This window comes from Pezoporus wallicus, unplaced genomic scaffold (assembly GCF_028554395.1).
Source record: "Pezoporus wallicus isolate ANWC-B61680 ecotype Strahan unplaced genomic scaffold, APGP_CSIRO_Pwel_v1 scaffold_6362, whole genome shotgun sequence".
Taxonomy (NCBI): Eukaryota; Metazoa; Chordata; class Aves; order Psittaciformes; family Psittacidae; genus Pezoporus; species Pezoporus wallicus.
Window position 1 is genome coordinate 8,080,539 of NW_026637663.1, and position 26,422 is coordinate 8,106,960.

A 26,422-nucleotide genomic window follows, 5' to 3' on the forward strand; every position below is an offset into this window, starting at 1 on the left:
CTACAGACTCTGTATCTCTGTACTTCAAAGACTTGTGCTGTCTTCGGCTCCCCCATTAAGACCCAAGCTCTCTAAATACTTTAGGAAGAGATGGGTATTTTTAATTAATAAACATGAACTAGAATTCCAGTGACAGATCTTCACAGGGTAAGAAAAAAAAGCAGAACCCCCAAAACACAAACACAACCTTATTTCACTTACACAAGGCGTTCTCTCATTTGAAAGCCTCAAATTCATCTCCTACTGTCCCCCACTGTGTTACCTGTCCCTCACATGTAAAAGATGTCTGCACACAAATCACTCTAGGCTCAAATCTTTGTAACTAGGTTTGAAATTACAAGAATTCAACATGTATTCAAGAAAAAAAAATTGCCAAATTCCAACAGACACCTTCCATCCCAACCCCAAAAAATAGAATAAGTAAAAAAAAAAAAATAAATAAATAAAAAAAACAGTAAAATGAAACCACTCAAACCTCAATCAAGAGCCAAGCATATCCTACAATGAGGGAAAGCAGGTAAGTGCAAAGCAGTAACAATAAACAGCAGATTCTTATTCCTGTAAGCATTTTCTTTATTCCAGAAGAGCTAGAATAAAGTCCTTTGAAAGGTTTTGACAGCCATCAATGAATCCATTTGAATTAAAAATATATGGGACACCAGAAGTTAGGAAGACAATTTATTACATATTATTTTCATCATATAAGTTCATTCTTCTACATTTTAAGATGTACAACAAAAATAAAAAAAACACATTTTCTTCCACTTTTATTCTACAGTAGAAAGTTCAGAACTTCTGACTGCTTTCCATATGATGGAAAACTCTGGTAAATGCTCAGTCTTGGTGAAACAAGCCTATCTTGAAAGTAGATATGCAGACTGGCTGCTTGAGATACATTAGGAAGCACTTCATTGCTACTTTATTTGGTAAAATAAAGAAGAGTTAAATTCTCTTTCTTTTAGGGACACTGTTTATCTTCAGTCACATGTTTTCAAAAGTATCTAGGATTGTTCCGCTGTAGCCTGATCCCTGGCAGTTAGAACCAGCTCTGTAAGTGCTGAAAAGCTTTTTAGATTGCTTGTTTCCAGTCCCATCTTTCGTATCTGAAAACACAGAACATACATTTATTTTCTTTAAAACATCAAAAGCTCACTAATTATTCTACTTAAAACATTTAGCAAAACACATGATTTGTCCTGCATTGATATGTGGCAAAAACTCACAAGTGCATACAGTGCAGGCTATAAAAAGATATTTGTAGCCAACTTTGCTCACTTAAGTCTTTACAGCTAATGTAGTGTCTTGCAAGGAAATATTTAACCATCATCTAGGCAAGCTGTAACTATATCCAGCTGGAAGTTGTCCAGTGAAACAGTCGGAAAGAGAAACTTGGCTCTAAGTTTGTTTTTAATGCATTGATTTCAACCGAAATTTTCTCAAACCTCAGATAAGGTTTCTGGGGAAAATTTTAAAGATAAACATGAATATATCCGGGAACAGCCAACAGCATGGTGATGAAAGCTGCAAGAGCCTATGGTTCTAGCCTTCAACTTCCTGGGGAATGAGAACAACTCTACAAATAGAGAGGTTGCTGTGAGTCATTCCTTACTCAGGAAATCTATTGCTCTGACAATTAGGAAAATATGGCCATGAGAAAACTAAGCATGCAATGAAAAAGGAAAACCTGGATCCATAACAAAACCATAATGAAATGATTCTGAAAAAGGTGCTTGCTGCTGGAACTAACTCTTTGGAATGTTCACATGTACCAAAACAGCTCCTAAGTGATCATGAATAATCTACCCCAGTTCAGCTTAAATTCCCTTTGCAGTGATGTTAGTGCACATAATGGGAATAAAAGAACAAAAGCCCACTCCAGCAAAAACCTGCCAAATAATAAGTAAGATTTCCATACTGGCACCCAAATCTCCTTCCTTTAAGTCCCAAATATGTGAAAAGCATCTGTTAACACACAGGCAGACTTTATCTACCTGTTATAATACATCAACAAAATCTGCTCACAAACAAGACTGCTTGGCAGCTAATGATACAGACTTGCACTTGGAATGTTGTTTATTTCTGTATATAATTCTCAGAAATAAATTAGTACAAAACAGTATTCTTAAACAATTTCATGTAGTTACTGCACATATTTCCTGGAACATTTACTTCTCTTATTTATTTTGTTATTTAAGGTTTTGTATTTGGCGTTGAAAGGAACTTACAGCTACTAAGAACAACAAATAAGGCTAACATCTTTAAAGCTCTTGGGAATAGACCCTTTACTATGCAGTAAGTCAAGGTTGGAAATATCCAGAGAGAAGGCAAACAAAAGCAGGGCCATAAAGATGATCAGAGCTAAGGAAGGTCCCTGCCCTCTGATCTGTCCATACAGTGTGTTTTATTTTGTGCTTCCGAGCACTAAGCACAAGTTTTGCATTTGTATAAGAAAGGACAGGAAAGCATGCATTGCTCAAGCGGTATCTACAATCACCAAAGTCTCAAGTCACTTGCATGATACAGATGTGAAAAAAAGAAAGCACACACCACCCCCCCCCCCATGACAAAGCTTTCAAGGCCAAAAAACTAAGTCAAGCTTCTCTTTCCTCTCACACCCTTCCAAAACTAGTAACAATAATAAATAAACTTGTTTCTCATAACTTACTTGTTCTCCATAATATTCAACATCTAGGGCCAGCTGCAGTCGGATTTTGTTGTCATCACTCATGCCTCCATTTGTACCAACAGGGTTTGAAGTTACAGTTCTTCTGGCTTGCTTCAATCTTTTTAGGCTCTCTTCCATTTTCTTAACAGAACTTAGCACATCAGATACAGTTTCATAATACCTAAATTAAGGAAGATAAATGAGAAAGAAAAAAAATTCACTTTTACAGAAAAGCCTACTTCATACACATTAGTTCATCACTGACCCTGAGAAATCATTATATACATTTCAAAAGCCAAAACAAAGTAGAACTCAGATTCTTGAAAATTCACCCACTGTTCCCTGAAAATAACGAGGTTAAGGTCTTACATCAATTCTGAAACAAAATGCAAATTTTTAGTTCACTGTTGCATTACTAGAGCTAAACAATTTTTCAAAAGCCCTATGCACAGCTCTGAGCAGAAGTCGGGTATCCATCCCGCTTTTCATCTGCTGAATAAGCGACACCAGAGTATATCTGAAGAAATACACCCTGCCAAAAGACAGTACATTCTTGTTTTCTTTGCAGTTAATTCATAGTGCTTTAGGTACTCTTCCTGTGCCCATTCAATGAACACTGGAGTTTTCAATTAATACCAACAATGTTCTGCATGGTTCCTCTTACTTTTGTGTGCTTTCAGAGAGGGCGCTTTCCAGCCATTGATGAATCATGGGCTGCTTCAATGTACCTTTGTATTCATTCTGCAGTCGGAAGAAGGGCTTAAGAGCACTGTCAACATAAGGTGAAGCTTTAGTTGGCACCTCCTGGTAGATGACAGGGAAACAAGGTGGGGAAAAAGAACCAGTAATTTACTTACTGAAAGCATCAACATCAAATTCCAGCACATATATAAAATCCTAAGCCTGCACCTAAGCAAAGAGATATGCACTTCATTCACAATAAATTAAAGAAGAGGTCATTATACACAGGAAAGACACCATCACAAAATCATTTAGTAGTGTTATACAGTGTGATATAATATAGAACAGTGTTCAAAATTACCAGAGCTTTTAGAGAGATCCATGTGCTAGCTAGCCACTCCTGTTATTAGGGCATGATCCTAAATGCCCTTTCTGATCACACCTATTTCAGAGAAAACTGAACAGACTCAGTGTCCACTATAGACTATTATATCTATGTGAAAATACCTACTATTTCATGATACAATTCACTAAACAGAAAACATTTTTTATTCTGTTCTTATGCCATCCTGCTCCCTCAGTATATTTTCCAGAGGAATGCTTTTGGGATAACTAGTATCCCCTATCTTCTCTTCTAATTTTGTTTGCAGAATGCTTCACCTCTCCATGGATGATCCACACATAGCTTGGGTGAACTTCATGCACTGCAAAGCAACAGAACACACCCAAGGTACACAAAATCTCTAACACCTGAAATACATCATTAAGCTCTTAAGAGTTGCAAATCTTAGAATTTGTGTGTTCAAATCAGGCAAGGGTGTAGTACTCTGTGGCTCCTGGTAATCAAATTTCTCTCTATTGCCTGGATGGCAACAAGCTAACTACCAACATGACTGTGCAGACAGACTGGCAAAGGCAAGTCAGTATCAAAAAGAGCCAAGATCAGACAATTGGTTTTGGTACCATATTTCAACATTATTTGTTTAGTTTCTCAAAAAATTACTCTTTTTAGCTATTCTCATCTTGCTCTTTCTGTGCAAGATACTTGTTGAATCAAATCCAGGCAGCTAGCTCACTGGGAAGAAGTTTCTTGACATAGACAAAAGAAGCCTGCCACTCTTGCAGATGAACAGTTCTACTCCTTGCCCTTCCCTCATTGTTACCCTACCAAAAATTTTGAAAATACCATTTTTTTCCCTTTGCAATGAAGTAAACCAGTAAATCACTAAATTATCTCAAGGTATTAAATAGGGCTCTTGACTGTCAAGAAGATATGAACATGCCTGAAGAACTCATAAATGTACTGCCTGGTTAACATTCTTAGCATTGGCCTTTCCAAGACTTTTTTTGTATCTGCAACTAGCACTGACCTTATTGGTTCTCCTATATAACCTTGGAACTTCCAGTGCACTCTTCAGGTAAGCAAAGGAGGACTCACTGAGATCCTGGATAATCCTGTTATTCAAGGTAGGCACACAGGCTGATAAGGAAGTTTTTGAGTCTTCCAAGGCTCCTATTGAAGTAAAAATGCTAAAGTTTAAACTGAGCTACCCTGCCCGATCACAACATAAATTATGTGAACCCCACTATCATCCCAATTTCACTCATTATCCTAGATGGCTGCTGGTGTCAAATACAGAATGCTTCATAAATACACACCAGCCATTTATAAAACATCAACCATTCTTTAGTCACAAAAACAGATGGAGGGAAGGAAAAAGTAACATTGTCCAGGCTTGCCATTTTTTTTTTTAGTACCAATGCAGCAAGGACCTTGAATCAAAAAGCTCCAACCTACCATGGAAACTGTGGTTGTGGAATTCTTGCTAACAGTATCCAAATTCCCTATGGAATGACTGCAAGCGTACTCAAAGCTGTGATGGACAACAGGCCGTCTACTGAGTGGGGGACATGCACAAGCTCCTACCTCTCTTATGGACTTGGACATCTACCAATAATTCCAATTTAGAGAACTAAGTGGAATTCACGGCACAGAATTTCTGTCAGGGAACAGCTCACTCAACCAGCTACATGCTTGGCTTTAATTACTAAATTGAAATCAGGCTGCATGCTTCCCATTAAAAAAAAAAAAAAACAAAAAAAAAAAAACCAAGGCACTTCAAACTCTCAATTTTAATCAAACATTTTCCAGACTCAAAATGTCAGTTCAAGATCACAGAATCATAGGACGGTTTGGGTTGGAAGGGACCTTAAAGGCCACCTAGTCCCAACTCGCCTGCCATGGGAAGGGGCACCTTCCACTAGACCAGGTTGCTCAAAACTCTGTCCAACCTTGCCTGGCAAGAAAGCTTCTATTTAACAAGTTAAACCTAAAGCAAGCTTCTTCTAAGTAATAAAACCAATAGTATTTTCCATTTTTTCACTGTAAATAATGACACTGTATGTAAAAGCTGATTCTGTTCGGCTGGCAGAGTGGATTTGGGAGAAAGGGGACGGAGACTGAATTCAGCCTCTCAGCTTTACCTGCAATACAGGACATATTCTTGAAGCCAATCATTTCAAGTTTTGGTTTAACCATTTCTAAGATGTCAGGAATCTAAAGAAAAAACAAAACCCAAACCAAATAGATACAGTCATGTTATAAACATATTTTCATTACTTTCCCTACGTTCTATGCCTCCAGTGCATCAAAAGACACCTTCTTTTCTATATTTTTACTGCATTTATGGGAAACCAGTACTACAAAAATACTTCACAAATTACAGAAATTTCAGCCTTATTGACCAAAAATACACAGAAGTCATCCCTACTAGAAGAAAATTAATGCCATACATCTCTCTTCAAAATTCTGGACTATAAGTAAAGTACAATCACGATGATAAAACTTTTTTCAATCTCAAAGATTAAAACCTGTAAATATTTAAAAGAGAGCATAATATTAAAGCTGAATATTGCACCACACTCCAAGTTGCAACAGAGATTTTACTAGTAAAGGTAAGACTCTGGCACAGTGACACTTTCCACCAAAAATGACCAGAAACATACTGTTCTAGCTAGCTGTTAAGTCCAGCAGCTATTCATAAAGAGTTTAAATAACCAAAGTAATTTTTCTGTAATCTGCTATTGCAAATAAACACAATGTAGACCATTTATTTCAGGGGATATTTTCTACATTAGACTACTCCAGTATTAGCATATAAGATTAAAAAAAAAGCTGTACATTATTTTAAACTATTTCATGTCCTTAACAAGATGCTAAACAATAAGAATACACAGATAACAAAGTCTCTTTTGTAAGTAAAGTCACAAGCACAAACCTGATCCTGAAGTCTGTCCAGATCTGCAGCCACATGTACCAACTGAGTACTAGATATAGAAGGCAATGGCTGACTTTCTGGAGAAGACCCGTTCCCTTGTTCCTCACTAGGGTTGAGGCTTACAGAAGATTCCTTTTTACCGGCTAACACAGATTTTTTGCTTTCCTTTGTGTTCTCACTGGAAATAGGCCTTACAGAAACCTGAAACATCAAATTGAGATATGAACCCTAGCAATAGTGAAGGCAGTTAAAGCTGGACAAAGAGAAACAGTAAAGGATGTATAACATTCTCAGCATGAGAATGGCACACGTACAAAGCATATTAGCATTCCTAAAATATGTTATAAAATTTATTTTGAAAACAGTTTCTGGTGCACTATAGAGTTAGATGATTTTGAGCAAATCTGTCAAACACATACTTCATTCAACTGCTCTGTTTTAACTCTGGTACTTATCAGCACTGTTCATGAGTCAATTTAGCTGAGAGAACTGAGTCACAAGAAAAGGATAAAGGAAGATCTCACTGCTGTCTTCAGCTACCTAAGGGGCATATGAAGATAAGATGGACTCAAACTTTTCCTTGAGGTACAGTGTTAGAGTAAGAAGCACTAGATAGAGACTGTAGCAAGGATAAATTCTGACCAAATATGAAGAAAAAGTGGTCAGTCATTCGACCAAGGTTCCCAGATGCATGAAATCAGCATCTTTGGATATACTTAAAATTCAACTTCAAAAAGCTTGGTCTGAACAACCTTACTTAAGATGTCCCTGTTTTGAGCAGGAATTTGTACCAAATGACCTCCAGAAGTCCCTTTAAATCACAACTATTCTATCATGCTGTCTTTCTATGACATAAGAGACAAAGGCATGCTTGTACAGCTGGGAGCAGGGAGTAGAAGGGCAAAGCATAACTCTCTTGCTCAGAAGCAGGGAATCATTGATGTCGAGTCAGTTGCCCATAAAACTTCGGGTTTTACAATCTCAATGCTAAGCAACTGACCTAGATTAATTTAGCCCTTTTTATTGTCAGGGTTAAGCTTTCACCTGGCTGTTTCACAACCTCTTCATTGTATCAATGAGTAAACACACAAAAAGAACAAAACCAAGATTGTGGCTACTTTTTTCAGTGGCAGAGGCGGCCTCAAGCATACATGGAAATACAGCCTTGATAACCTTCAGACAGTAACACCGCAGCAACACTCATTTCTGTGGTTAATAACATGTTTTGTAGTAGTGCTTTTTATAAAACAAACTCATTATCGGGCCAAAAGTGTTCTTCTTAAAGAATGTTAAGTTCTGGGAAAAAGCGCTTAAAAAGAGGCCACACACTCTGTTTCAAAAGGTCTCTTGATGGACATACCCAATTACCAAAAGCACAAGCATGCTGTTCTCTTACCTCACCAATGAACACAGAGTAGCGTGCCAAAATCTGAAGACTGAGTTTCCACAGGCGGTGTGCTAATAATGGCAAAAACATTTGATCTGACCAGCACTTCAGAAGACTTGTCCAGACCATATGGGTGGCCAAAAGACAGTATGAGCTGCCATCTAGAAACAATCACACAAGGATCAAGTTCCTAAGCACATGCTTAAAAGATGGATAATACAATTACACTGTTTTTACGAGATTAAAAAAAAAAAAGGTAAAAAAAAAAGCCTTACAAAAAGACACAAAGAGGATTTATTAAGCACCGTCTAAAACAGTCATAAAATATTAGCTCTTCATTACTTTAGATTTCAAATTTCACTAAGTTTCACTGTTGCAAAAGCAACAAATGAGAATTTGCCTGCAACAAAGGCAGGAACAGCTTAGCCAAATAATCTATTTTAGGAGGTAACAATCCCAAGATAATTTTTGGCTGTCTTATGATTAGACATGCTTTCCAGCCATAACAGAAATACTCCCTCAGCACTAAACCACTGCTCCTATCACAGTTTTATCTGAGATAGAAATATTTCCTTAAAACACAGTAGGAATATCCATATTTAAACCAAGTATTTTAAAAGTAGTTCATGCACTAACATTTTATAGCATACAATTAGAGACATAAATGTGTCTGCAAGCTCCAGGTAAATGCCTTGAAGTGGCAGGATTTATGCATTTAATCTCCATTAGGATTTATTTCTCCTTTCCCTCTTCAGAGAGCATACGTGTGTATACACATAGATACATTTATGTGACTCTTAGCTGCCTTCTTCATGAGTATTTACTCTGTTAACTAAAGTAAGCTTTTCTGATTACAGTATACTTCTAATGAATAGACCATACTTTCTCTTCCACTGTAATCCTTCCTGTGTGTATCTCCTCATCTGCTCATAAATCAATGTATATTTTTGGAGCAGACACCAATATGAGAAACCAGAGCAAGCCTATAATGTTGCATATGCTGCCAACAGATAACCAGTTTCACCTCTACACCGTCTTAAAATAAATAAGAAAAATATTCCACAGTAACACGGCACAGACTTTTGGTTGTCACTTAGAGGGCACCAAACGCCAGTTTGCTTCCTTCTTGCACTGAGGGGATAGTTACACAAATATGTGAAGGGCTACTGCCAAAAGGGGTATTTTTAGGAAGTTATCACAAACAGCACAATACTCTCACATTGCCTTCTCTATAAAAATCAAACAGTTCTCTATGAACTGTTTAATACATTCATCAGAAAACAGAAATCTCATGTAAATCCACTAGATGCATATCACTACTTAATCGACAGACAGTAGCCACTGTTAGTTATATCACCATTTCCTTCACAATAAACTATTATTGCAAGTTTACCTGGTGCTTCCTCTAGTGTATCTGAAAGTGCTTCTTCTAAGGCCCCTGCTATTTCTCTGAATCTGAGAGACAGAAAGGTTTTGAATATTACAATTCAACAATTGCTTAAATTGACTCCTAAACATTTTTTCAGTGTTTATTTCAGTATTATTTCAATGTGTTATCAGTGGACAGATTTTACATCTATGGTTATTTTTTCCCAGCATGATTTCGGATATAAATGAGACCGACATTCAAACACTTGAAAATGAGCCTTTAACATTTCACAGGCAGATATGAAGCTGATACTTTGGGAAATTATCAAGGTCACAATCGCAAACATTAACAAAATGATCGCTCACAGTGTGACAAATCTTCAGCTTTTCTGGGAACTGAAGTTTTTTTTTGTTCTGTTTCTGTTTTTAAACTAAAAGTGAACAAATTATCTCACACTTGCTTTAGCTGACCTTCAGATATGTCACATGACATCAGAGGCTTCAGCTTTCTACATGTTTGTTAATGAAGAGTGGCATGAGGTTCTGCAAACAATTCTGTACCTGGCAAAAATCAATAGATCCTCACAGGATACCTTTCACCTCCTTTGTAAAAAATTCACCCTTTAAAACAGCAGAAAAAATAAACCTTTCCTCCCCAGCTTTTTAGTACAACAGCAAAGTTAATACTGAAACTTTTGACACTTTCCCTTAGTTTGAGCATACTGGATAAACAACACAGCATTTCCCTCATCTAAAAACTGTCAGGCAAGAGCTGCAGAAAATTCCTTAACCAGCTTTTCCCTCTAAATGCTGAAACAAAGCTATCACTTTAACCTCCCCTACAGAAAGCTCTATTGTCATTGATTACCCCTTTTATGTGCACATAGGCCTTTCTATCAAACTTCCTACAAAACTTTAGGGTTCCTCTTAACTGACATTTCCAGATGAGACCAGGGACCCACCTAGCTTTTCTTATTCAAACTCCTAATGCATGTTTAGCAACCAAACTTACTTTAGAAATAGTTGTGAAATGGCTTCAAAACCTCATTCCTGCCTATGCACCACTTCCACTGACAGAGCAGTGTCTTAAAGTCTTATGGTGAAATGGATTAGAGAATGGAATTGTATTTTTAACAACATAATTTTTGCTGAATATTTCTTACATAGGAAAAAAAAATCCCAATGTGGCGTTCACCACAGTTCCACACTCAGTTTTACTGATGTAATTTAAGGAATAGAAAGGGAAAGAGTCACTGGGGCTGTTTGAGCCAGCACTGCTACAGAAGAAACGCCTGTACATCTATCTGTTCCTTAAAGGATCGTTTGTAAAGGCTTCACTGAGAGCTGATTGTTACATGTGATTTCTGTAACTGAAAAAAGAAAAATGCTTGAAAAAATAAAAATCCCAACTATCTTAACTCTAAATGCCAGTGTAAGACAACAGAATCATAGACTGGTTTGGGTTGGAAGGGACCTTAAAGATTATCTCATTCCAACCCCACTGCCATGGGCAGGTAATAATACTTAAATAAAATCCTGACTTAAGGATATTGACATAAAGAATAAGCTTCCTTGATATATATATTATTAATAGATTGCATTATTTTCACAGTTGTGCACTGAAGAATTCATGGGCACTTTCAAAAGTTAACAGATTATTCCCATATATAGGAATAACAGGTGAAAGATAAAACAGCTGCTGTTATCCAACCATTCACTGAAATCGTGAATTATCTAGATTTACAGTAATCCTGGATTAAAGGAATTTTATTTTTGTTTTAATCTTTACGGTTTTTTTTCATCAGTTAAAGCTCAAAATACCTAATAGAGAAGAACATTTTGAACAGAAAGAACATGCTGAAGGTCCATTTAAATTTTATGAGCAAGAATATCAAAGTTTGATCAAGTGGTCACTTATCAGAAAAGTTGCAAACAAAACATTTCAAACAAAAACGGCAGACTCACACACCTATTAACAATATACATCTGTTAAAAGGTTCATAATGGCTACAGTTCAACATTTTTAGTCTGTGCACTCAGCACTGCTACTGTAGTAAGTACACCTGCCTGCTCCTGTGGGCCAGCACAAATATTTGTACATTTAAGTGGTTTGGAGAAACTGACTGGAGTTGAACATCAGCCTTTTTTCGCTCAGAGTTCACAGATCCTCCTATCAATTCACTACACAGCTGAAGGAACAAATGTGCCAGCAAAAAATCAAACCAGGATGTCAGAGCCTGGGGCTACTTTGCATTTACATTTCACAAAACGCAACAAAACACCAAAACTCTGCTCGTAGCCCCATGCTCCTGTCACTTATACTAGTTCCAGCACTTCTAAGATTCCTGGATGAAATTTTTCACCAATAATGCAAATCTATCCTGGATTAAAGATACTGGATAAATGTGGCTATGGTTGTCCTGTTATTGCCAGTTACAAAGTCATGCAATAAAAAAATGCCAGGTTAAAAAATACATCAGTTTCTCTCCCCTCTCTTTTGGAAATTCTACGCTTTCTTTAGAGACCCTCAGAAGGTTTTGGACCAAGAGAGATCACACACAGCACACTTAGGTCATAGCAGACTTCATCAATAGTTCTCTTTCTTGCCTGGAGACTTGGTATCCAGCCATAAAGCAGATGTGCAGACTACACTTTCTAAAAATATGGTTTACGTTCTATTCTGTTCATTAACATTCTAGCATTACTTGAATTAAGATGGGGCTTTCTTGGGTTTTTCTGCTCTCTTTTAGCTGCAAGATCTGTAAAAGATAATGCTGCAGATACAACAGACCTGTTGGAAAAGTAACCTAAAACTTATTACTTAACTGCTCAGGAAAAGGAAATAGTAGGGGGAATCTTTGGGAAAGCCATGTTGCAAGACCCAGCACTTCACAGAGTATATCCTGTGAGACACAAAGAATGCCAGAAACATTCTAGATCTGGAAAAGCTGTAAGTTATCAAGTCCTTTAATTCTCTATTTCTAAGAAGAAAGACTCCTTCCCTCACAGTAAGTATTCCTCTGGATTTGCACAAGTAGCATTCTTCGACACACAGTTTAGTTCCAGGGATACTAGAGAAAAAGAATTTGAAACAAGATTTCAAGACTTACCTACATCTGTTCCTGAATGTCTTATGAGTAATGTACCAAAACCAGTGTAATGCAGTACATATTCAAGAGCAGCTGGCTGTGATTTTGCTCAATTACCAAAAGATGTATAAAACAGTTACTTGACTAATTCAATTCTTAGTCTGACTTCTACAATTTGCTGACAAGGGAAACTCTGAACTATGAGATCTGACCCTAAGCCAGATCATCTCGCTGTGACTGACTTTTACTTTTGAAAGTGAGAAAAAAAAAAAAATTGCATACTAACCTTATCTGAAAATACACAGGCAAATTCCATTTGTTATTAAAGCTGTGGTAAGATGGATGAGCTCTTAACCGTTTCACACTAGCCTGGGAGCCACACTGTCGTTCAAATTTCCGTACAAAATCCATACTAGTAGTGTACTTCTGCAGGCGGAGAACAAGCATTCTGATAACATACCAGGTCCCAGCAGACAAGGAAAGTCACTATTCATCCAGCAGAACTCTTGTATTACACTTACAGATAATCACACTTCAGAATGGGCTGACACTAACTCCACTACTTAATCTTGCTAGGCTAAAATCATGGATTGCAGTGAAAACAAAACCGATTAACTAGTAGTGCTTATTCTGTGATAAGAAAAGCCAGTGCAGGACACTTCTAAAAAGCATAAAATTGTCCAAGTACCCTGAACAAGTAGAACTGATCAAAGGTATGTATGAATAGTTCTGAGCTTAGTCACTGGAGTGGAACAACAGTGTTGCACAGTACTAAGAACAGTCAGTCTCAGGAGATAACAGGCATACAACAAACAAATAATCAGGAATGAATCCCAAAGTAAATATAAACACGAGAATGAAAGCCTATTTTTTTGTTATATGGACCTGTATTATAGGAATTTCTAGACCTGTTTGCCTAAAACTATGTTTTGCAAATACCAAGTATTTGCATAAGAACTTCAATTTCAGATAAACTAACTTTATCCACTGTATACTTCTAATAAGATGTTTACAGTGTTAAGTCAGTTGCAAGCAAAGAGAGATTATATTAATACTCAAAGGCACTGTGGGCTTACTCTAAACAGTAACTTACTAATACCCTGAAAGTAATGAAATAATAAATTAAGTCACACACAAAGCAGAAAGCCAAGAACACAAAGCCTGTGTAAACCAATTTAGAATCAAAATACAGCTAAAGTCTACCTGTGCAATGAAAAAGTTTGGCTTATGTGCAAGTTTCTTTTAAAAAACACCCAAACCAAAGCAGCCCTAAAACCTATGGTACATGCTCAGTAAGCCACTATGAATTAATGAAATAAGCCTGATTGAATATCCTGGTGCTTCTGATTTCACTGCAGTAAAAGCAGCAACAGGGCAGCAAGACTTTTCCCACAGTCCAGAGCACTACATGAGTGCTGTGACTTTGCTTCTTACGAAGCAGCAGAACATTCTTAGGAAAAGCTCCTGAATTGCTGCTTACAGGGTCTGCTCTCAGAAACTCCTGTGGCTACACGACATGTACTGACATGGGCTTTTATGTTGCGTATGCCAGCAAGTTCCTAACTTTGTTAAAGGCATAATTTAAGCATATTTTTCTTGTGACATGGCAGTTGTAGTGTGTAAAGACAGTTTGGTGGGTCAAGACAGCATTCTGAAAATTGCACACAAAAGCTTTTAGGTAACGACTTTTCTCCCGAAGTGGTTGTATTTATAACACAATGGAACCATACAAGGCATGGGAGCTAAATCCAGAATGAATGACAGATTAGTACCCTTTCAGGCTTCCTTTCTATTAAACTAAGCAATGTAAAAAGGTAAATAAGCTGTTAATGCTTTGTTACCATAAGTATTAGTCAGCGATATAAACCAAAAAACTCTTAAGATCTAACATTCATGTTCAAAATAGAACACAACTCAAGAGACATTTATCTAGTTACTGATAACATTATATCCAAGAGAGAGAACTAACTGTAGGACTCATTCCCATTTCAGCTTTTAGGACTGAATTGCTGACTTCAAGAGAAGCTAAAGTGAGAAACAAAATGGAGCAATTTTCTAACAGAGGAATCTAAACTTAAACAATGTCAAATGAGTGTTTAGGTATAAAAGAAGTACTCTTTTCACATACCCTGTAAATCTACAAATCTGACTCAGAAATAAGGACACAACAACATGAAACAGTTTTAAGAAAAACTCTACATAAGTAAACGGTGCATGGATTTAACATTCATGCTTACACTGCCAGTTCAATTCTTCCAGGATTTAAAAAATAATTTTTCTCTTCTCCAGCTGTATAAAACCTCCCAAAAGATAATACCGCATATTCAAACTTTTCAGCATTAAACCTATACATACGTACATATGGAAAAAAATACACTTTTCTAAATTTCTATTAATCTAGAAAACACAGATAGAAGATTACTGTCTCAAATCTGTGTTGCATTACTTGGTTTATCAGCAGTGCAGAAACAATTTTAATGGTTGATCTTCCCCCTCTTATTTCAGAACTATCAGTCTTCAGACAGAAATTTTTACACTTGGCATGTCAGCTTCTTATTGATTTTTAGGTAAAAAAATTTAATGGTTTAGATTCTGAGTCACTTAAGTAGTCAAAAGCAGTTTGGAAAGTACTTTAGACCTACTACATGGTTTACCTGAAAGTCATGTGGGGATGATGGGGTTTTATGTTTGTTTAATAAACACAATGTCACTGCTGGTCAGTATCAGTATAATACGACAACCTTTTAAAAAGAATTCATTTAAAACAACAAACCTAGCTCCTCTGCAGATAAAATACATTCTTGTGTAAACCAAACAGCAGAGACGACAGAAGCCCGGCATAGGTCACAATTTGCAGCATTCAGGGCATTATAGGTGAAAGCTTGAAGAGTGACTGAAACTGTATGGCAAACATAGTATTCTTACCAGGAGGGGGAACATACTACAGTGTCATTTGCACATCATTACCATAACTTCCTTCAACATCTATTTTATTTGCTTCTTATTCAGAGCCTGCCCTGCAAACATTCACTGTCATATCTGCCTGCCTTCAATTATTCATATATCTGTATGAAAAAGATCTTAAATTCCAAGACAAATACAAGTTATTTAGGTAAAAGCAGTTTTGCATGAACACAGGAAGAAGAATCATTAGACACCTTCACCAGCAATCTAACATTTCTCTAAGTCATCTGTTCTGAGCCGCCTACTGTGCTTTTGTTCACACTACTTTTTATTGCCTGCCATCTCCATCTTGAAAAATTTCACAGTAATCATGAGTCAAGCTGCAAGTTTAAAAAAATCAAAAAATCAAAAATTTCAGCAATTCTGTTAAATACAGACAGGAAATGAAGAAGATCACAAAGCCCATATTTTCTGCTTGTGACACACTAATCAAGTAGTGCCACAGCCAATTGTCATACCAGACCAAGAAATCTGTTTCAACACTAGTAAAAGATGATCTTCTAGAGGCAGGACAGCGCTGCCAATGATGAAAATATAAAAGTGACAAATAGTTTAAATTCATTTTATAATGCAACCAGGCTTCATAATTAACTGCAATACCACAGAAAATACATCTTTTATGTTCTAAACCTTATCATACTGCCTTCAAATATTTTTGCTTCTATTAGTCGATTCATGATTCTAATCACAACATAATCTGCAGTACTGAAAGACAGCAAAACTAAAACAAGCAAGTGAAACAAATTTTTTTAGCCAACCACAGTAGAAAGCAAGTTGTAACTCAGGTATTGCACTACCATTAAAGCCTTTTTTATACAGAAGTCCTACTCTTGGGCGAACACTGGAGTTGTCCCCTCCCACCTTCACTTATGCTGCAATTCTACAATTAAGAAGGAACACCTACTCCTAAAACAAATGCTATGACCAAATTCACATGATTAGTGGCTTCCCGTATGAGATTTCCTGGCAAACTTGAGGGGAGAATTAATTCCTATGAAAATTAAATCAAGTGATTTGAGATTACCTCTTGCAACAACATGAATTTACACAAAAGCAGCAAGGAAAAAAAACCCTAGAGAACATAACTCATTCAAGTCTTGTATATGCCAAAGGAATCAGAAATGAAAAAAAAAAAATAAATGATTACCTCATGAAACACATCTGGGTTTCCAGGGTTAAATAGTGATGGTAATTTCTCTTCTAAACCATGTACTATTTCTGGCCACACTGAATTCACTAAGAAATCATATCCAGGAACAATATCTGCTTTTTCACTGAAATAAAATTGCAATTATTCCACAGTTATATTTTACCATCAGCCTTATTTGTGAAGGCAGGATTAACTAAAAAGACATGCACTGCATTAGATGAGATGCGATTAAGTTTTTCTATGTAGGTATGCTAATTCCCTTATTCTTCCTTTGAGGTCTCCTATCCAATCCCACAGTCTCAGCAAATGAAAAGTATTTTTTATAACTCTCAAAGTGCTTTAAAATCTTATCAGTTATGTATTTTGCAAGTGTGTTCTAGAAGATGATTACATTTCAGCTGAAAACTCCTATTCTTACTTGTGTATTTCAACAACTCCAAAGAGGTACCAAGTAGAGTAATGCAACTAATGCAATGGAAAGAAGCAGAAGTTCTTCATAATTGTTCCACTCTGTATTTATACATGACATTGTGCTTCAGAGCAGAAGATTAGAAGCTACCTTGCTTACAAAAATTTATAAACTGAGAGCAGAAGAGATACAAGCATTTAATTCCGGTTCAGTACATCATAGTACAAACATTCCATTATTAAGAAGAAAGATTATAACTTGCTAAGGGATTAAAAGAATTGAAATGTTAGTAAAACTTAGGAGTCATAAAAAGCTCCGCAATGGATGACTAATCAGAAAAAGTAATTCTGCAGTCCCTAAAGGCTACATCCATAGTTCTGCTAATTACAGCAGTCTACTATATTAAGCCTGCAAACAGATGAATAAATGGATAAAATTCAGTAGACCTGAATTATTTCGCCCTCAAAACAGCCAATTTAATTGCACAGGAATTAAGCACTTTTAGAAAGACACTGAAAGTACAAATCAATTAAACTTGTAGTTCTAGTACATGCAAAAAACCAGCAAGCCTCTGGGGACCATGCCCACTTCTCTGATGTGCACTAACAACCCAGTAATATTTGAACTTACATTTTTTAATAGCTTTATTATGCCCTTCTCCTTGAATGAAATGAACAATCATATTTCATGGATTCTAAAAACAAGCTATCTGACACACTGTACTATGAACAGTACTAAATTCTACTACTGAAACAAAGGATTCTCTTTCCCCACTCTGAAGGTCTGGGCCACAGCACCCAGGAAGTCTGTTCAGTGCTCTGTTTTGGAAAAAAAACAGATATGAACCAGAAATCAAGCCTGACTGTGAATCTTTAGGAAAGGCCAGACAGGTGGCTTCTACATCAAAGCTAATTATGCACAGCATTTTGAAAGTGTATGATATTTGCTGTAACTTCAGTGCAATCGAAAGAAACCACAAGATAGTTACCTTGAAATAGCTCCGCCTGTTACTTCACGCAAGAGACGGCAATGATGAGGAACAAATTCCAACAGTCTATTGTACACAGACTGAAGGCCATTAGGATGAGATTGAACGTACTGTTCCACAATCACCTGCCAGGAAGAGTTCAATGTTAAACGCCAGAAAAGTGAATACAAAATACTGTAATGCAAGACTCACAGTCTAGTCCTTCAAAACTCCTACCACTGCAAGCCAAACATTGGGATAGTTAGTATATTACTTTTTTATATTACAGTTTCCAAGTATAACTTGCCAGCTTGAATTATTACTTCCTTTAATGCAGCACTCTAGCTGGGAAGATTGGCCGCAAAAATGGGAATGAGTTTCTTACTTTTAAATGCTAGTCTGGCTCCCCACCCACTTCATATATCACTGACACCTGAAGCAGTCTGTGAAATCAAACGGATGGCTGGGAAAAGCTAATCGAATCTCAGAACAAAGTCATAAATCTCTTCTAAATTTAGATGTTGATGGTTCAGTCCCACATGCAGGTAAGCCAATAGCTAAGAATCTTCTGTGAAAATGCTAAGCCTTTCATGCAGCTAGCAAAGTAGTTTGCCTGGACAGTACCCTATATCCAGTGAACACAGACAATTGCTGCCATGAAGAGAAGGCAGACAATAGTTAGACAATACAAAAAGAGAACAATAGCTTACATTTCTTAGTATTCTTCTACCTGTCTGAACACTTTTGCCTCTTGCTACATAAAGAAGCAGAACGGTGCAGAAGTGGGGAAAGAACAGGCACTGAGAAAACTGAAGGGGAAAGATGAACTGTCCCCCACCAGAGCAGTTGCTACAGCACTAGCAAGCACCCAAAGGAAGTTTGTCCTTAAGGGGAGGACAACCATCAGTTGACTCCCTCTCCCACCCAAAGCCAGGAGCTAGTTTTGCTTTATAAATCTGTATGCATACAAAATAAAGTCAGGAAAATTTTAAATGTTTCATTCCCAGCAGCAGAAAAGAAACATCCTACTGACAACGACATACAGCTCAGGTGGCATCAGACATACTGTTTTGTCACAGGGAACAGCTAGAAAATGTAGAAACTGTTTCTTCAGACAATGGGAAGAAAAGGACATTGCACTAAGAACTATTTTTGCTGCATTTGCTTGCTACTGAGCCAGCCATGGAGAAATGCAAGCCCCAGATCTGGTCCAATTACCACAGATGGACGCTGGTCCAGAATAAACTGGATTTTACTGCAGTCATACGCTTGTTTTAAGGTTTGCTTTTTGGACTCCTTGGCCCAAAATAACCCTCCACAGGTAAGAAAGAGAATCCTTTTTTTCTAGAATAACAACAAAGACTTTGTGCTGGGGCTCAGTTCTCCTGCTCTCTCCTCAAAGGCATTTTGAAACTGATGATGAAAGCTGGAGTTTAACAGGAAAAATAAGCATGTTTGCAAAACAATTTTCTTAGGATTCATGTTTTTATCTTACCTCATCTACATAAGGTTTTACAAGCACTTGGCCAACTAAAGCCTCTGCATCCCGTGTTTTGTCAATTGTTGCATAAGTGCGAAGACAGTGACGTATTATGTCAACATTTGAAGTCTGAAGGCCCTCCAAGAGCAGCCCTTCCAGAGACTGCTGCAACATAGCTGTTATTCCAGCTATACGCTATGAAGAGAAACAAATATAGTAATAAAAAACAAAGCCTTGTCATTACTGCTGAAGTATATTCTTTCAGAAATACCTCAGTTCGCTATTTTCATTTGAAAGGTGCACAAGTTTTATTAACTGTTAGCAAGAAATGAACATCAGCACAAGCTCAGTGGGTTACTGATACTATTTAACAGAGTATTTATTAGAATAAGGTTAAAAGGCAAGTATTTTCCTCTGTATGTTGCAAATTATGTGTTAACTTATCTAAAGTCACCTTTATCCTGAAAATTTGATAAATGTTCCTTGTTCAACTGAACCACTATGTGTGATAACACACAACAGTTTTACAGTAAGTCACTGGGATAACAACTGTGGCATTTATCCCTCACTGCAAAACCTGACAGTGTGTTCCCAGCACTACTTGTCAAATTACTGCAAACCAAAGACATTGAGTGACACTGGTACCAAAAAAATGACATCATTACATTCCTTCTGGCTTCTGCCAAACAGCTGCTTCAGTCAACATACATTCTTTTTGATGACTCTTATTCCAGATCTCCTGCTACATCTCTTCCACTAGATCCGAATCCTTGCTACCCTACCTGCAGATACACTGCTAGCCCAAGATGGTCCTTACAACTCTGTATCTGAAACAAGTTCAGAAATGCACATTAGTAGTTACAGTTGAAGTACCAATTTAACCAGTCAAAATTATTCTCTGCCCTTTTGCATGCTGTTGTGTTCATCCATCCTAAAACGATTCCACAGAATTTGTTCTAAACATGCCAAGTCAGTAACCCAACTGCTGACTAGTCATGAAACCTACAATCTGATGACCTTAGCAACACGAGGTACAGGACAGAAGTCCTGGCAAGCACCATTAAGGAAGCCACACAACAAAGTAACAAAGGTTCTCTCACCATGAATACTACTCTGCTGCTTGCACTTATTCCTGTAAGTGTCTGATAACATGTCTGATAACAAGGTGACCAGAATGGCCTTGTAAACTGTCCATGAATCAGCATGGTACCATGGAAGTCTTGAGCTGAAACATGTTTATATTGCCAACAGACATGTGTATATAATGAAAAAATGGAACTATGAACTACCTTACTAGCCCTAAAGCAATCAAGAATGCCAACTCCATGCTAACCCAGTAAAAGCATTACCCCGTCTCCATGATATCTACCTTTCAGCACAAGTTTTCATTTATTCCCTCTTCCCAATGAATGGGTAGAAGAAAAAAACCACAAAACATCAATTCATCTGTGACAGTAGTTATGACAAACAGACTATTAGAGAGATTAGTGTACCAGGCTGAATAGCCAGAGTTTGGCAATAAATTTCACAAAAAGACAAACCTGAATATACTCAAGACAGCAACTCTGCAGAAATACTCCATTTATATTCTGGTCTATACACTGCAGCTAACAAAACCAACATCAGTCTCTAGAACTAAGCCTCAATATCACCAAACAGGCAAACTGCAAGATACATTAGGCTGACAAAAAACTTGTTATATTTCCTACTCTTAAGTAATTTGTTCTAAAGTAAGGAAGCAAAGTCTAGATCTTCAGAAGCAGCAATACTTCTACTTGACTGACAAAATTTACCTCTTGAAACACATTTTTACCCATAAATTAATTCAACAAAACTGTGAAAACAGGCATTTGTCTTTGAGTTTTATTGGTTTCGCTTGACCCTGCAAATGCTGACTACCATGCAATACTTACTGGTCTTACTTTGTCCAAAAGGGGCATTCCTTTGCTTTGTACTGCATGAAATTGTAGTTGATTAAATTCTGTGGCAATTCTCTCTAAAACTTGTCCTGTTAAAAGTGAGCTAGAAAAGAGATTATACAAGATGGAATACATAGTCAGATTCTTTCAAATCAACTCAGTTTCATCTGCAGCAGATAGATAATAATCTCCCCCAGTTTTTGTGGTTTCATCTAAATGTTTGGAATCCTGATAGGTACTACTACAATTACTGCAATCATGTAATAATACTCTGGAACAGGCAACATGACTAGAGTTGTTTTGGGGCTACCAAGATATGAAGTAGGTGAACCAAAGGTGAGAGGAACATAAGATCTTGCCTCAGCATGAAGTACTGTCTTCTATATGGCAGTGCTGTTCATGGTCACATGAAAAGTCAGATTTACAGAGCTCAGAAACTGCAGTAAATGCTCTTCACCATCCAGATTTATTTCTCCTTTCTGTTATGTGACAGCTATCTCTAAAGAAGCAGTCCTACCTTTCTTTCCCTGAAGTTGTTAAAAAACACAACTTGTGAGTCTGTTGGAATTTGTCACAAACCCTCCTTGTACCAGAAGTTTTACATGTGTGGCTTGCCTGCCTTAGACTATTCTTGCAGCAGTCCTTTTGGTTATATATAAAGCAGGGAAAACTAGCAGGGAAAAGCTAATTCCCATTTTACTTAAAAATGGTATTGGAATAAAATGTAGTGTAGAGAACATTTCAGACATGACAGGACTAGTGACTTCCAAGAAAAAAAATATTATTGCATGCAACTTCAAATAGCACATTTACTGAAAGCACTGCAATTCAGAACTTTGGAGGCTGAGTTACAGGTTGTGTGACCGACCAGTTTACAGAAGACAAACTCCAAAATTACTGAAGTAACATTCACTTATTCCATCAGAGTTACATTTCTGAATATATATCCTAATGCTTGTAAACTTATCTACAGTAATACCATGAAATAAAGTTAGTCCCATCAATTATAAGCAAAACTGAGTATTGCATTTTTTACCTGTTTCCCTCTAATGAGGACAATTCTTTACTGCCTTGAGAATGTAGTATCTTCTCAATTTTCTCAACAGACTGAATAACATGAATAAGTCTCAGGACACACATCTGCAATTAAAGAAAATTTTTTCATGGATGAACCCAATCCCAATTTACATTATCTAATGACCCTGGAGATATTTTGGATAGCTTTTTAGGTTTGTTGTTTTGTTTTTTTTTTACTGATGTAAGTTTTCTCCCTTCATCTTAATGCTAGAGCCATGTATCAGCCGAAGTACTGCTCATGTAAGTCCATAAAACCCCACAGACACATTTTTGTCATAGACATAGAACAGATGTTCTTATCCCTGATATCTTTCCAAGTTCAGCAGAAAGACAAATGTTAGTGTCCCCCATATAAAAATTTAAACCACCGTATTGCAATGACATTCATAATAAGCAAGTTTATACACTACTATAAACAGAAACATGAGCAACTATAGTAGAAACAAAAGCCAACCAAATAAAAAATGCATAGTTTCGGCAAATAAAGTAAAATATTTTTGCTCAATTAGATAGTGTAAAAAAAAAATAAAAATAGTCTGCCAACCACAATGTCAATAACTGTTTTTATAGGTACAAAATCCCACACAGTGTGCATCTAGACAGCCTAGAACTTTTTAAATTTTCTTCGGGTTAGTGGCAAAACCAAAGTCATCCTAAGGAGGACCTTTTAAAAGTAATAATTTAGCTGTTATACCTTTTTTCTTCTGATATCTTCTTGTTTAGTCATCCGGTCATCTACTGCCTGGATTCCTTCACTGACACAAGACTTAAGACTCTGAGAGAGAAAGTCACTATGTAAAGGTCACTTCCCACTTAAGGTTTAAAAAAACCTTAAATCAAAAATCTTAACTTAAAACAGGAGAAGGATTACTAGGAATATAGGAGTGATAAAAGCTACAGTATACCCACTGCCCTCTATGTGAAAAAGCCAGAAATAAGACTAAATAACTGAAAGTATAACCTGCTCCTTAAGTACTGCCACTAGAAGTTTCATCATTTTGACTAGAAGTGTTCTTACTGAGAACAAATCACCTTTCACCCAGAAACGGCCAGTTAAAACCAATATGATATCTTGAAACTGAAGACAGAAATCAGACATAAGTTGCATTTTTCACATAATAAATATTTATCTATGGTAACTGAACCTGTTGTCTATTTTAGACATCAAGGCTGTGATATTTTGAAGGCATATTTATGCAGCAAACATCCCTCTAAACTGGCTGCCAAGGTGATCAAAAATTGCCCTCTGCTGAAGATCAAGCCAGCGTGGGAGAATAAGACCCACCTTCAAGAGGGTGATCTTCTATGGTTAAACCACAGCTCTGAGGAAAAAAAGTCCTTAAGGGGCCAGTGTTGTTTCTGAGTTATTTACTACCTACTAAAAAGTTACTCAAATATTGAAACAGAATCAATATTTCACCATAGACTTGTCTTGCAAGAGTTCATTCATTTATCATGTTTAAGGAATCTTTTATATCTTCATGAAAATGTAAATTTAGTGCTACTACAACTGCTTGAAAACACAATGCTTCTCCTACTACCATTCTAAGTCATTAATTTTTAAGTTTATTTTAATAATCAGTGACATAAGTAAAAGACATTCTGTACAACATATGAAAAGTAGCTGAAGTTTACCAAGCTGCGTACAATGATCGTTTTGAGCATACCATAACTTCTTCCCTTAACTGTCCCAAGGGTACTGAAAGCTGATTAAGAGCCTTGTCCATGCCAACCTAAAGCAATTATAATAAAAATATTTATGACATTTTTGATAAGCTCATATGTGAATTAAAGACAAAGAAATGACTTCACAGATACTAAAAGAGAACTGACAAAAGATACCACCCCTTTATAGTCTCCAGTTTTAAATGCAATACAAAAATATGTTACCCCACATACAGGCATAAAGACATTAGACTGCTTGTCATGCAAAGCCAAAAAAAAATAATCCTTGACCTATGGAAATTTTTCTTCCCATTAAAAAAATTGGTAAATCTCAGTCTTTGAACCTGTATAATTCAATCCTGGATGAACTGGAATGAAAGAGCAGGAGAGAGAGTGGGCAAGACATTTTAATATGAAAATAATCACAATTTTCAGTCAAATATGTTGATGGGGTTTTTGGTTTTGTTTTGGGTTTTGCTTTGTTTGTTGTTTTTTTTTTAAAGATATACTGACTGTATAGTAAGTTTAAAGTCTTCTGTAAGAATCCCTCAGAATGCCCTTATTTGTATCATTGCTACTCTGTTTTAATGATTTATTTCCTTCAATTTTACAACTGCTGACAGTTTGAGGAAAAAAAAAAAGTTGCCTGGAGTCTAACTTCCTAGTGAATTAGTTTTTCAAGACAAAAAGCATTCATCTAAAACATTTACTACAGACCAACAGCAATTCCGTACAGTACCTGAATTCTACAGGATCTGTCTTTCAGTTTCTCTCTGGCAGTCAGAAGGGGTCACAGTTTAAGATGACAGTGCCAAAATAAAGCCACATACTTGTCATATGAAAACTAAAAATCTTACTAAACTACATGAAGTCTGAACTACACAGTACAATTTAATAAGACTTACTAGATTTGTTGAGAGATTAACAAAATCTGCATAGTCCTTATTTATGAGTTCTACCATAGCAGTTTTAAGGAGTTTGTAATAGAGCTCCAGATCCTCTCTGAGCTCTTCCAACTGCACACGCTTCCTGCAGTCTGATACAAAGTGATCAACATCAAAATCCGGCTGTAAATGAATCAGGAAAGAGATGAGGATGCAAGTAAAAAGTTCAAACCAGGAACACATCCCTCCCCACCTCCAAAATAAAAGTATTCCGTATGCCAGTGAGCTGACCAAACTAAAGCTTCGGGGGGGGGGCAAAAAGGTTACTTAACAAAGTAGTTTTAAATGTTTCAAAATCTTGGTCTGTTACCCCAAAAGCACACGTCGTGGGTCACAGTACCTAAAAGACTAGCTCTCCAAAACACAGGACTGTATATTCCTTGCACGCTCTTAAAGAAAACCCAAACACATACTGGAATACAGTATTAAAAACTACTTTTAAACTCTCCAAGCAATGAGGCCCGAATGCCGACTATCAGTCTACCTGCAACTTAGCTTCAAAGCACGCAGAGGCTGACTTGGAGGAAGCATGCCTGCGGTTTGCCCCAGGAGATGACCCGCAGCACTCGGCCCGGCACAGAGGCACTGAGGCCACCCGGCTGCAACGCCCAAGGTGTCGTTTCGCTCAGGCCTCTCCTCCCGCCCATCCCATCCCATCCCATCCCATCCCATCCCATCCCATCCCATCCCCTCCCCTCCCGTCGCCTCGGCTCCCCTCCGCTCAGGTTCCGGTTCAACCTCGCAGAGGCAAGCCCTGCTCGGTGCAAAAGCAGAGGTGCAAGCCGCCTGGCCTTGCAAACGGCCCGGACCCCCTTCACTAACACAGCGATCCTCCAGGGGCCTCAACCCAGGGAAAGAGCCGTGGTGGAGTTACAAGTGCCCGACCAAGGCTCCGGACCCCCTCACCCCGCAAGTAACCCGCCACCTCCCTCCTCAGGAGGCCCCTCGCGGCGCCCTGGACCCCCAGTATCCTTCCGCACCCCTCACTCACCTTCATGAACTCGTCCTTGTCAAAGCAGAGGTTCTCGGGGCCCCGCGGCAGGTTCATCTTCTTCGCTTCCATGACCAGGCCCGGCGCGGCAGCCCCACCACGGCGGCGAGACTGGCGGCTGCCACAGCACCGCCCCCTCTGCCAGCACGGCACCGGGGGCAGGCCCCGGCCTGCGCCAAGAGAGGCACAGAAGCCGCCAGCTGCCGCGGCAGCGCCCCCTGGAGGGCTCCATGCGGCCCTGCAGGCGCAACTCTCGGAGGGGCGGTGGCAGGGGAGGAGCGTGGGGGGCTGCAAGGATGTTGAAGAGGAGCTCCTATCAGGGACTGTAGTGATAGGACAAGGGGTAATGGGTTCAGACTTAAGCAGGGGAGGTTTAGGTTGGATGTGA

At 37.7% G+C, this 26,422-nt stretch overlaps 1 protein-coding gene across 3 annotated transcripts; it reads right to left on the reverse strand.

Annotated features, from left to right (window-relative positions):
• Window positions 1-665: 665 nt before the first annotated feature.
• On the reverse strand, window positions 666-26,212 carry COG2 (component of oligomeric golgi complex 2). Of its 3 annotated transcripts, XM_057407014.1 has the most exons (18): window positions 26,035-26,212; window positions 25,005-25,166; window positions 24,102-24,167; window positions 23,129-23,209; window positions 22,394-22,497; window positions 21,352-21,460; window positions 19,454-19,633; window positions 17,980-18,104; window positions 16,580-16,706; window positions 12,755-12,894; window positions 9,405-9,466; window positions 8,021-8,172; window positions 6,625-6,825; window positions 5,831-5,903; window positions 4,717-4,859; window positions 3,330-3,469; window positions 2,666-2,846; window positions 666-1,103 (listed from the first exon to the last, which is right to left on the reverse strand). In XM_057407014.1, exons 1-18 carry the CDS (start codon window positions 26,104-26,106, stop codon window positions 1,002-1,004), a joined length of 2,220 nt encoding a protein of 739 aa, XP_057262997.1. In that variant the 5' UTR covers window positions 26,107-26,212; the 3' UTR covers window positions 666-1,001. The 3 variants fall into 3 exon arrangements, with proteins under 3 accessions (XP_057262997.1, XP_057262998.1, XP_057262999.1); XM_057407015.1 differs by lacking the exons at window positions 25,005-25,166; window positions 26,035-26,212 and having other exon boundaries at window positions 24,070-24,159; XM_057407016.1 differs by lacking the exons at window positions 25,005-25,166; window positions 26,035-26,212 and having other exon boundaries at window positions 24,082-24,114.
• Window positions 26,213-26,422: the final 210 nt, after the last annotated feature.